This window comes from Moschus berezovskii, chromosome 5 (assembly GCF_049115385.1).
Source record: "Moschus berezovskii isolate FMDL1 chromosome 5, NW_MosBer_1.0, whole genome shotgun sequence".
Lineage (NCBI taxonomy): Eukaryota > Metazoa > Chordata > Mammalia > Artiodactyla > Moschidae > Moschus > Moschus berezovskii.
Window position 1 is genome coordinate 102,496,318 of NC_142464.1, and position 12,927 is coordinate 102,509,244.

The 12,927-nt window shown below is 42.2% G+C and overlaps 1 protein-coding gene across 2 annotated transcripts in view; it reads left to right on the forward strand.

Annotated features, from left to right (window-relative positions):
- FRAS1 (Fraser extracellular matrix complex subunit 1) overlaps nucleotides 1-12,927 on the forward strand; it is a 533,887-nt gene that overhangs the window by 348,341 nt on the left and 172,619 nt on the right. For both annotated transcript variants that reach the window (XM_055434121.2, XM_055434122.2), the window contains 4 exons: nucleotides 1,182-1,328; nucleotides 6,612-6,752; nucleotides 8,326-8,466; nucleotides 10,137-10,277. In XM_055434121.2, coding sequence (XP_055290096.2) covers nucleotides 1,182-1,328; nucleotides 6,612-6,752; nucleotides 8,326-8,466; nucleotides 10,137-10,277 — 570 coding nt within the window. The remainder of the gene's footprint in view (nucleotides 1-1,181; nucleotides 1,329-6,611; nucleotides 6,753-8,325; nucleotides 8,467-10,136; nucleotides 10,278-12,927) is intronic.

The following is a 12,927-nucleotide window of genomic DNA, read 5'->3' on the forward strand; positions in this document are numbered from 1 at the left end:
GCTTTAAATGATAAAGATGGTAAATAAACACTGAACAGAACATTTCTATGTATGGCAAGAATGAAATGTGTAAGAACTGTACCTGGGAGACCTGAGACCTGTTCCAGACTGGAGAGTCAGGAAAGGAAAGTCTTCTTTGTGTAGAAGAGACTGAAGAATGAGTAAAAGTTAAAGACAAGAGACATGGAGATTATATTGGGAGGATTCAAATATGTTTGTTATGATTTCTAGGTAGGAAGAATGGAGGGAATGATCAAGGAACAATATTTTCAGAAATGATGGCTGAAATTTTTCTAAGACGTAAGAAAGATATGTGTTCATAGATAAAAGTGCCTTTTAACACTTGATAAGTCTGAATTTTTAAAAAAATCACTTTTGGGGATTCATAGAATAGAATGCAAGGAGTCAAACCAGTTAGGAGGCTATGACAGTGATCCAGTAAGAAATGATGATGACTTGGATCTCCTGGCATGTGTGGATATGGAGAAAAGCAAAAAGTTCTGAGAATTATATAGGAGAATTTATACAGATAAGATCCAATGAGTGATGAATTAGGATCGAGAGAAAGAGAGGTGCCAGAATAGATTCTAAGGCTTCTAGAGTAAACAACTGAGCATGTGCAGAAATGCTAGCTGTTAAATCAGAGAGATGGAAGCATGACAGGTGACAGGATTTGGGGATCATCTATGAATGCCTAAGTAAGTGGCTGCTAAGAATTAGAACTGGGGAATTCGTATCTTAAAATATGAGATTTCCCAAGCTCCAGATTAAGTCAGTACCCAATATTAATCTTGGCATCACACAAAAATCTAAATCTACATCGTGAACTATAGGAGCCTTGATTCCTTAAGAAGCAAAGTTCCAGTGACTCTATGGTTTATTACTCCAGAGGTCTTGGAATAAGTATAAATTCTGTGGCTGAGGCATGGGACAGTTTGGATGTGGGATTTCTGTTCTTGGGTTTATAATTTATCTTCTCTGGAAAATAAACTTTCCCTGTTTGATTTTGGAAGATAGACTAACATTTTCTGTCACTGTTGATCACAGGGGAGGGTTCTGAGCAGTATTTAGAGAACCAGTTGGAGCGAGGCTGTTCCTTCACAGCATCTGTCTAGGTTTGATCAGTGCTTCTGTATTTGCAATTCTAATCATCTGGTCATTTTCTTTTCCTATCTGCTCAGCATGCGACATGCGTTGTGGAAGCTGTGATTCACAGGCCAGCTGTACCTCCTGCCGAGATCCAAGCAAGGTCCTGCTCTTCGGGGACTGTCAGCATGAGAGCTGTGCCCCGCAATACTATCTGGACTTCTCCACCAAGACGTGCAAAGGTAACACTCTGCCTGAATTGCATGACAGCTCTTTTACTTGGCTATACCCCTTTACTGGAGAATTCCACTCCCCCAATTTGGAAAATACTGTCATCAGATATTTAGACTTTCTCTGATGATAGTGAAAAGTCATTATGTATGTATGTATGTATGTATGTATATATTCATTAATTTATTTATGAAGCAAGTATTTTTGAGTGCCTACCGTAGCCTAGATATTGTGCCAGGTGTTAGTAACTAGAGGGCTTCCCAGGTGGCTCAGTGGTAAAGAATCCGCCTGCCAATGCAGGAGACGCAGGAGATGAGGGTTCAATCCCTGGGTCAGGAAAATCCCCTGGAGGAGGGCATGGCAGCCCACGCCAGTATTCTTGCCTGGAGAATCCATGGGCCCACAAAAAGAGTTGGAAATGACTGAGCTTGGCACACATGCACGTTAGTATTAATTCCTAGACCAGATGTGGCAAACTAGAAACCCTCAGGTTGTATTTGGTCTAAGACATGTTTTTCTCCCCACTAAATGTATTATAACAGTGTTTTAAAATTCTTAACTCTTTGCCTTCTAAAAAATCAGAAGACTTGACATACAAAAGTTGAGATTTGCAGCTTCTTTTGAGAGTCAGAAGGTCTGGCAGAACTGGGTTTGCGTCCCTCAGTGCGGCAGTGGGTTGGAGACAAGTAGCAATTGTCTCCATTGGAGGAGCATGATCTCCTAAGATTGCCACAGTCCCCATCATTCCCTGTTCTATCATACCAGGCCTCTTTTGAAGATTTTCATTGCCTTCCTTGGCCTGGAGGCATTTGCACTTACAACTCTAGATTGCTGAACTCTAAGCTTAATGAGGAAGGAAGTTGTGTCTAATTTGTTCATCTCATACTTCAAAGAGTGAAGATGCAGTCCTTGTTCTCCAGGTGTTCTTAAAGAAGCAATGTCAAAAACTGAGTAGCTTTTACCTTGCTCTCCAGTTTTTAGAATGATTGGAACTAATGCTCTTCAAACGGCAGCACTCAGCTGGGAGAAAAACAGAACTGAAGGGTGGATTTTCCTTGCTCCTGTTCAATTTCTCTTCTCCATTTCTCCATCCCATGTTCCACACACTGTCCCCCTTACCCTTTCTGATTCTGCCAGAAAAGCTAGGGCTCAGAATTGGAGGTCAAACATCTGTCAGATAAACTTGGGATGCTTTAAGATTTTCCAAAATTGTGTATTTTCCATTCCAAGAAATTATACCTGGCTGTTAACTTTGGTGGTCTGCTGTGCTCAAGACCACAAAACCTTTTCTAGTTTGTCTTTTCTAACCGATGGTTTTCAGTCTGTGGTAAAAAACAAGATTCCAACAAATCTTCCCTGTTGTGAAGTGATTTCATAACCATGCTGGCAGTCTTCAAGGCTCTGTTTTAGTTATTTTCCCTCAGGACTGAGTCAGTCAAATAAATGAGTGAGATTAACTTTATGAATCTTCTTAGAAGCACGTGTACTATCTTGCACATTTACTTGCTTCTCTGGGACTTAGAAATATTGCCTCAGAGAAGATAGAAAGGTGACTAACGAGAGGTTTCCTTAGCTTCTTAGTGAAGGAGGACACGGGACAAGCCAACACTGAGTGGTGATTCTTTCTCCAGGGAAACTAGTTCAGCTGCAAACCTTTATTAAATTGCCATGTACGAGGCACTGTGCTGAGATCCTTCAATTCATTATTCCATTTAATCTTCACAATTTGTTGCTATTGTTGTTGTTCAGTTGCTAAGTCATGTCCAACTCTTTCAGACCCCATGGGCCATAGCCCACCAGGTTCCTCTGTTCATGGGATTTGCCAGGCAAGAATATTGGAGTGGGTTGCCATTTCCTTCTCCAATATTCATAATAACCTTATGAAGCTGCTCTTCTTATCCATGTTTAACAGATAAAGAAACTAAGGCTCAAAAAGCTTTAGGAAGGTATGTAAGACATGCAGATTAAAACTGACAAAGCCTTGACTTGAATATCAGTTCATCTCAGTCGCTTAGTCATGTCCAACTCTTTGCGACCCCATGGACTGCAGCACGCCAGGCTTCCCTGTCCATCACCAACTCCTGGAGTTTACCCAAACTCATGTCCATTGAGTCAGTGATGCCATCCAACCATCTCATCCTCTGTTGTTCCTTTCTCCTCCTGCTTTCAATCTTTCCCACATCAGGGTCTTTTCCAGTGAGTCAGTTCTTTGCATCAGGTGGCCAAAGTATTGGAGTTTCAGCTTCAGCATCAGTCCTTCCAATGAATACTCAGGACTGATTTCCTTTAGGATGGACTGGTTGGATCTCCTTGCATTCCAAGGGGCTCTCAAGAGTCTTCTCTAACATCACATTTCAAAAGCATCAATTCTTCTGTGCTCAGCTTTCTTTACAGTCCAGTTCTCACATCCAAACATGACTGCTAAAAAAAACATAGCCTTGACTAGACAGACATTGTTGGCAAAATAATGTCTCTGCTTTTTAATAAGTTGTCTAGGTTGTTCATATCTTTTCTTCCAAGGGGCAAGCAGCTTTTAATTTCATGGCTGCAGTTAACCATCTGCAGTGATTTTGTAGCCCCAAAAAATAGTCTTTCACAGTTTCCACTGTTTCCCCACCTATTTGCCATGAAGTGATGGAATTGGATACCATGATCTTAGTTTTCTGAATGTTGAGTTTTTGGCCAACTTTTTCACTCTCCTTTTTCACTTTCATAAAGAGGCTCTTTAGTTCTTCTTCAATTTATTCCATAAGGGTGGTTTCATCTGCATAACTGAAGTTATTGATATTTCTCCCGGCAATCTTGATTCCAGCTTGTGCTTCATCCAGTCCAGCGTTTCTCATGATGTACTCTGCATATAAGTTAAATAAGCAGAGTGACAATATACAGCCTTGACATACTCGTTTCCTGATTTGGAATCACTCTGTTGTTCCATGTCCAGTTCTAACTGTTGCTTCCTGACCTGCATACAGATTTCTCAGGAAGCCGGTCAGGTGGTCTGGTATTCCCATCTCTTGAAAAATTTTCCACAATTTATCATGATCCACACAGTCAAAGGGTTTGGCGTACTCAATAAATCAGAAGTAGATGTTTTTCTGGGACTCTCCTGCTTTTTCAATGATCCAGCAGATGTTTGCAATTTGATCTCTGGTTCCTCTGCCTTTTCTAAATCCAGCTTAAACATCTGGAATTTCATGGTTCACATACTGTTGAAGTCTGGCTTGGAGAATTTTGAGCATTACTTTGCTAGTGTGTGAGATGAGTGCAATTATATGGTAGTTTGAACATTCTTTGGTTGCCTTTCTTTGGGATTGGAATGTAAACTGACCTATTCCAGTCTTGTGGGCACTGCTGAGTTTTCCAAATTTGCTGGCATATTGGGTACAGCACTTTCACAGCATCATCTTTTAGGATTTGAAATAGCTCAACTGGAATTCCATCACCTCCACTAGCTTTCTTTGTAGTGGTTTCCTAAGGCCAGATTGACTTCACATTCCAAGATGTCTGGCTCTAGGGGAGTGGTCACACCATTGTGGTTATGTCTGTCATGCAGATCTTTTTTTATAGTTTTTGTGTGTATTGTTACCACTTCTTCTTAATATCTTCTGCTTCTGTTAGGTCCATTCCATTTGTGTCCTTTATTGTGCCCATCTTTGCATGAAATGTTCCCTTGGTATCTCTAATTTTCTTGAAGAGAGCTCTAATCTTTCCCATTCTATTGTTTTCATCTATTTCTTTGCGTTGATCACTGAGGAAGATTTTCTTATCTCTCCTTGCTATTCTTTGGAATTCTTCATTCAAGTGGGTATGTCTTTCCTTTTCTCCTTTGCCTTTCATGGCTTTTCTTTTCTCAGCTATTAATAAAGCCTCCTAGCACAACCATTTTTCCTTTTTTTGCATTTTTCTTGGGAATGGTCTTGATCACTGCCTCGTGTACAGTGTCACAAACCTCGGTCCATAGTTCTTCAGGCACTCTGTCTATCAGATATAATCCCCTTGAATCTATTTGTCACTTCCACTGTGACTTGATTATAGATCTCCTTGATTTCAAAACCAAGTACCTAACTCTGCTTTCTTGTCCTGTCATCCATGCATGAAGGACTGACCTTTCAAGCTAGAACTTTGCATTTTCTGACAGCATCCAAATTGCCTGGGCCGAAACAATGGCAGCAAAAACCAGAATAATCATAATCACCAAATCCATAGCCACAGCACGTTTTCCTGCATCCCACACCCTGGGCCTGACTCGGTAGTTCTTACAGTGAACCTGATGATCTGTATTTCTAACGATCCCCCTGGATCACTTGTGTGGGTGACTTGGGCTGGGACCCTCTCAAACATAAGCTTCTTGAGGACAGTTTACACCCACCACTTGATAAGCTGGCTCGAGGCTGTATCCCCAACAGATGTTTGTCTGAGTCAATGAACATGTAAAGTAATCAAGTCTGCTCTACATGAGATCTGTTTTATTTCAGGAATCCCTTTCTTTCTGTGCTGTTCTTTCACACCCTTTTAACTCCAGCATCAATGCTTCTTTGCGTTGTGTTGGTCACTGCCTGATTTCTGAGAGGAAGGGAGTCACACAGCTGGTGTTAGTGGAGTGAGCAGATGCATCCTTCCTCGAGTCTGACATCCTTTGAAAGTGAAAGTGTTATTTCCTCAATCATATCCAATTCTTTGCCACCCCATGGACTGTAGCCTGCTAGGCTATTCTGTCCATGGGATTCTTCAGGCAAGAATACTGGGGTCAGTTATCATTCCCTTCTCCAGAGGATCTTCCCAACCCAGGGATCGAACCCAGCTCTCCTGCTTTGAGGGCAGATTCTATACTGTCTGAACCACAAGGAAAGCCCCTGACTTCCTTTACTTGTTGGCATTTGGAGGAAGTTCTATTAGGTTTGTGGAAGCAAATTGGCTAATCTCTGGAGGTGATTTTGCATGAAGATGCTGTGTCTCAGGGATACAGAACTCTAGAGTCCATATTGAATAAGATCCAGTTGGTCTGGCTCCTCAGCAGCCCTGCTGACAAGCAGGCCTCACACAAGTGTGGAGCCGTCCTTGTACGTGCCGTGTATGTGCCGTGTATGTGCCGTGTCTAACATAATTAGGAAACACTCAGCCTCAGAGAGGCGTGCGCGCTACTGCAAGCAGAGCCTTGTTAGAGCTCCTGTACCTGACATCTCCTATGGTGTCCTCACTTCAACCCGTGCAGCTGCAGACAGCGTCCTTGTAAATTAGTCTCTGGGACTGAGGGTGGACAGAAAGGAAGCTGATTGAAGGAACTTTCTTTCTAGAGTGTGACTGGAGTTGCAATGCGTGCAGCGGGCCTCTGAGGACAGACTGCCTCCAATGCATGGACGGCTATGTGCTCCAGGACAGCACCTGCGTGGAGCAGTGCTCAGCATCATTTTACCAGGACCTGGGCCTCTGTAAGAGTAAGTATCTGCAGCCCTTCTCTGTGCTCAGCCAAGCTTCCATCTCTTCTGATTGCCACTGTTCTGAGAAGGAGTCCATGGAAAGTTTCCTTTATGGCTTTTTATCTGATTTCTAGTTTCTTTCTTAAGAGCTTTTCTTTGTTATAATGAAAATGTCCCCTCTTTCCTTCTCCCATGCCCCAACTTATGTGCTAAGTTGCTTCGGTCGTGTCCGACTCTTTGTGATCCCATCCCTGCCAGGTTCCTCTGTCCACGGGATTCTCCAGGAAAGAATACTGGAGTGGGTTGCTCTTTTCTCCTCTAGGAGGTCTTCGCAACCCAGGGATCTCACCAGTGCCTCTTATGTCTCCTGCATTGGCAGGGGGGTTCTTTACCACTAGTTCCACCTTGGAAGCCCATGCTCTAACACAACGTTTGATAATTTCAAAGTCCACATGGGAATCTTAGGGGTATATGGCCACAAAAACAGGTATGTTTTGACCATTAGTTTTGGATTTCCTTAAAAATTGAACATTGCTGTGCTCCAGATAGAGGGGTCAGTGTGCTCTGGTCATCTGAGCACATTAAAGGACTGTATTATTCCACCATCTGCCTCCCACAAGCCCCCAAATACCATAAATATCTAACTATCCCCTTACTCTGGTCCAGTACCTGCTTCAGCCTTAATTTAGCACCATAAAATCTTCACATCCTTAAATGCCACCCGAAGTGCACAGGCAGCCTTCCTGGGAGCATCCTTGGATGATACTCTGATAACTGACCAGGCCACTCAGGAAAGACTGGCATTTCAGAGAAACAGTGCAGAGAGCCAAGAACTAGAGAGTAATAATGATACTAGCTTGTTGTTCTTCAGTTTCTAAGTCATGTCCGACTCTTTGCGACCCCATGAACTACAGCACACGAGGCTCCCTTGCCCTTCACTATCTCCTGGAGTTTGTTCAAACTCATGTCCATTGAGTCCAGCCGTCATCCAACCGTCTCATCTTTTGTTGCTCCCTTCTCCCCTTGCCCTCAGGCTTTCCCAGCATCAGGGTCTTTTCTAATGAGTCAGCTCTTCACATCAGATGGCCAGAGTATTGGAACTTCAGCTTCAGCATCACTCCTTCCAATGAATATTCAGGGTTGATTTCCTTTAGGATTGACTGGTTTGATCTCCTTGCTATACAAGGGATTCTCAAGAGTCTTTTCCAGCACCACAATTGGAAAGCATCAATTCTTTGGCACTCAACCTTCTTAATGGTCCACCTCTCACATCCATACATGATTGCTGGAAAATATCTGTCAATTTATAGTTTGCAGAGTATTTTTCATTGTGTAATTTGCGCTTTATCCAGAGAGCTGGGTGGAGCAGCGTGTTCTTTCCATTTTACAGGAGAGAACAGTGAGCCTCAGAGAAGTGCAGTAACTAGTGCTAAGTCACCCAGTTAGTCAGCACAGCAGTCACAATCAGAAGCCTGGCTTCCTGACTCCCAGTCTGCTGCCTGGCCCACTAGGTTGCCTGGCCTCACCATGAGGGCCAGGAGCTGCTTGGAAAGCCATACACACTCCTGTCAACTTGACTTGTGTCTTTCAGGCTGTGAGAGCCACTGTCTTCAGTGCCAAGGTCCCCGTGAGTGCACCCGCTGTGAAGAGCCATTTCTCCTCTTGGAAGCCCAGTGTGTCCAGGAATGCGGGAAGGGTTTCTTTGCAGACCACGCTAACCACAAATGCACAGGTGAGTTGGAGACAGCTGCATTCTCTAAAAGAAGTGAAGACATCAAGGAAGGCAGGAAGTCAGGTGTGTTGATTCTCAGGTAGCCAGGGAGAATCTGAATTAGGAGCAGAATGAAAACCCAGGGAGTTTGGCCTAAAGTAATTGATGGCTTCTTGTGCACCCCTGCCAATGGCTGGCTAAATAGAATGTGGAAGTGTAGACCAATAATTCTTTTGCACAAATCAATGTTGTCCCTAAAGGTCTGCATAGAAACAAAGCCAATATTTCATGGAATAGAAAGCTTATATTGAACTAAGGTGAGGTGTCCATTAAGAGTAGGTCAGCCCTATTAACGTGGGGCCAGGGTTTTCAACGTGTACACTAAATTACCCATTGACCTTGTTATTGCTATTATATGCTTGAAGAATAGAAATTTGGGGAACATTTTAGTGAGATACATTGAACTTTTATATTAAACTGAAGTTAAACCCAAAGTCTTAATCTCCTTGTCCATTAATTTATTCACAAGAGCTTCCTCAGTTTGTTCTCATCATTTCTATCAAAACTTGGTACCGTGTTGTTATTGTATCCGACTGTTTGCGACCCCATCGACTGTAGCTCACCAGGCTCCTCTGTCCATTGGGTTCTCCAGACAAGAATACTGTAGTGGCTTGCCATTTCCTTCTCCAGGGAATCTTCCCAACGCAGGTATGAAACCTGCGTCTCCTGCATTCGCAGATGAATTCTTTACCACTGAGCCTCCTGGGAAACCCATACTTTAAAGGATAATTGACATTTAATGATAATGCCTTTACCCAGGCATGGCATTTTACGTTTTCCCAAATTTCCTTCATCTGCATTATCTCATTTAACATTCACAATCACTTGGTAGAATATGGCAGACACTGTGAATCCTGTTTTACAAGTGGAAAAAAAAAGAGGCTTAAGAATTAACCAGTACAACATAAAATCATATATTAAACTCAGCTTTTCTGATTCAAGACTTTTTTAACAGCTCAACTGAGGAAGCAGAACAATAAGCAGTAGACAGTTGATTTATAGAAGATAATTGACTTATTTCAAAGAAATAATCTATGGTCTTTTTAGAAAGCTTGCTTTCCCCATATATTTAAAATAATAATAAAAATAAGGAAAGCCATGATAGTGGTACTTTTGACTTTTGTGTGCCCAATACTATTCTGGTCACTTCTCATTATGTTGAGCACCTGTAATCCAACCAACAATTAGTGCATTAGGTGCTATTATCAATATTATCTCCATTTTCAAGACGAGAAAATTATTACAGCACAGGCTGTTAAAACAACTTGCCTGAATTCAACAGCTGTTAAGTAGTAGAAAAGAGGAATGATACCCCAGCAGGATTTATGCTCTTAATCCCTAGAAACTACCTCCCTTACAAGTCAGTATGGTTAACTTTTTAAATAACCTATTTATGTGCAACATGCTCAGGTCATAGTGTGTAAAGCAAAGGTGCTCCTCCCTGTTCACTGCCCTTCTGGGGTAGACCAGCTGTCTATGAAATTCTATAGGAAATGGTCAGAACTCTCTTCTGCTACAGCTAGGGGTCCTATGTTGCTGTGCTTTCACTCTTCATTTCTTTGTCACTGGTGGCCCTCGCTGAGTGCCTGTGCCTTCGTCCTGCCTGATTTGATGTGTCTTGTCTTTGATAGCCTGCCCTAAGGGGTGCTTGCGGTGCAGCCACAGAGACTGGTGTCACCTCTGTGACGAGGGCTTCTTTCTGAAGAGCGGTCTTTGTCTTTTCAACTGTGTTCCTGGCTTCTCCGCCCACTCTTCTAATGAGACATGTGCTGGTAAGTGCTTCTCCCCCAATGGTCTGGTGAAATCACCTGTAATTTCTCCACGCAGAGGCTGAATTTGCAGATACAGTTGGCCCATGTGATGTAAAATGCAGGCTTCCCATTCTGGGAAAACCCTAGGTGCTGCTGTAAGGGACTTATTTACAGACAATGAAAAATTGGGAGAGTTCAACTTCTAAGATCTTTGGAAGGGAAAAAGAAGTAATTTGCACTTTAAAAGTCACAACTATCAGATCAGAAATTTGACATAAAACTTACTTATGTCCCTGAACTACAGCCATGTTATAGAACGTTTTATATATGTGTTTATATTAATAGATATAATTTATTATATTTTTATCAACATGTAGAACTGATTATGGCTAGGTGCAATGATGTATTCTTTGTGCACGCTGGAGATAAATGGTAAATAGTGAATGGTGCCTAATTAGGAGCCTGCCCCATTAGGCTCACATATTGGAAGTAGATGGATTTCAAGCCACTCTGTGTGCCATTAAGAATTAGGTAATATGTTTAAGAAATGGAACTAGTCTTGTCTAACACATCAGTGGACATTTTATCTTAAACAACAAAGAGAATAAAATTTAAATTCAGGCTTAATTTTGGACCCCCAAATTTTTACAGGTGAATGAAGATTGGGAGTTCTGAGCATTTCTTGGCTTTTGAGTGTCCTTCATCAATAACATGAATCATGTTTTATCACCTGCAGTCAATCATATTTTTCATCACTGTATTTCTGACCTCCTATGATATTAAGACTTCCCATGGGAAAAAAATATCTTTGACTTATTTTATTGGGATCCTTCTGAAGCCCTAAGTACTTGAGAGTCAGCTTACCCCACTTGGGATGTAATACAAGTCAACTTGTGCAAATGATTCGACTTTCATTAGAGTAATCTTACATTAGAAGTAGTTCCCCTGAAACTTGGCATTCCTAAACTGCCTTGTCTGTCCTACTTGTAAAAGGAAGCACTGCCAATTAAAGCTCAGGCAAAACAACTTGGAGGAGACGGGATGAATTCCACATCAAGGTCAGAAATCCTAACTCATCCATCATATGTTTCCTATGGACAGAGATCGTAAATTTTTAAAGTAACGTGTGTATATGTCACTTGAATTCTGAATGTAAGCCACTAATAATCCTACTTCACTGTAGGTTAACTGGTGCTGTTCCTGCAAATGGTATCCGGCACTTGCCTCTCCTCTTGCCCTTAGTGGGTCTGATGGTCAGATATGATAGATGTGTTAAGAGAGGACTGTGTTCTCCAATGTGGCAACCAATTAGGATTACCTGTGGAGCTTATAAAATGACCAAGGCCCCACCCCAGAACATCTAATTTAGAATCTCTGGTGGTGGAGCCTAAGTAGCAATATTGTTTTAAAAAATCTCTGTGATTCTTTTTTGTTATTATTGAGATATAATCCACATACCATAGAACTTACCCTTGAAAGTATACAATGAGGTTTTAGTATATCCACAATGCTACACAACCATCATCACCGTCTAAGTCTAGGTCATTTTAATCATCCTAAAAAGAAATCCCGTAACCATTAGTAATCTCTCTCTACTGACCCATTGCCTTAGCTCCTGCTAAACACAGAAACCACAGTGCTTCCTGTCTCTATGGAATTGCCTGCCCTAAATAGTTAACATAAATGGAAGCATACAATATGTGGCCTTTTACATCTGGCTTCTTTCCCCTGGCATAGTATTTTCAAGGTTCCTCTGTATTAGAACACATATCAGTACCTCATTTCTTTTTATGCTGAGAGGTGGACTGTGAAGAAAGCTGATTGCCGAAGAATTGATGCTTTTGAACTGTGGTGCTGGAGAAGACTCTTGAGAGTCCCTTGGACTGCAAGGAGATCCAACCAGTCCATTCTAAAGGAGATCAATCCTGGATGTTCATTGGAAGGACTGATGCTAAAGCTGAAACTGCAATACTTTGGCCACCTCATGCGACTAGTTGACTCACTGGAAAAGACTGATGCTGGGAGAGATTGGGGGCAGGAGGAGAAGGGGACGACAGAGAATGAGATGGCTGGATGGCATCACCGACTCTGTGGACATGAGTTTGAGTGAACTCCAGGAGTTAGTGATAGTCAGGGAGGCCTGGCGTGCTGTGATTCATGGTGTCGCAAAGAGTCGGACACGACCGATCGACTGAACTGAACTGAATACCCCATTGTATGCATATACCACATTTTGTTTATTCATTCAATTGATGCTTAATTGTTTCAGTTGTTTTCACTTTTGTTTTTTGTGAATACCTCTGCTATGAACATTGGTGTTACAGTTTTTGTATGGACATGTGCTTTCAATGGGCTTCACTGATAGCTCAGTTGGTAAAGAATCTGCCTGCAATGCAGGAGACCCTGGTTCAATTCCTGGGTCGGGAAGATCTGTTGGAGTAGGGATAGGCTACCCACTGTAAGCTACTCTTGGGCTTCCCTTGTGGCTCAGCTGGTAAAGAATCTGGCTGCAATGCAGGAGACCTAGATTCAGTCCCTGGGTTGGGAAGATCTGCTGGAGAAGGGAAAGGCCACCAGTATTCTGTCCTGGAGAATTCCATGGACTGTGTGTATAGTCCATGGTGTCGCAAAGAGTCAGACATGACTGAGGGACTTTCACTTTCTGTGCTTT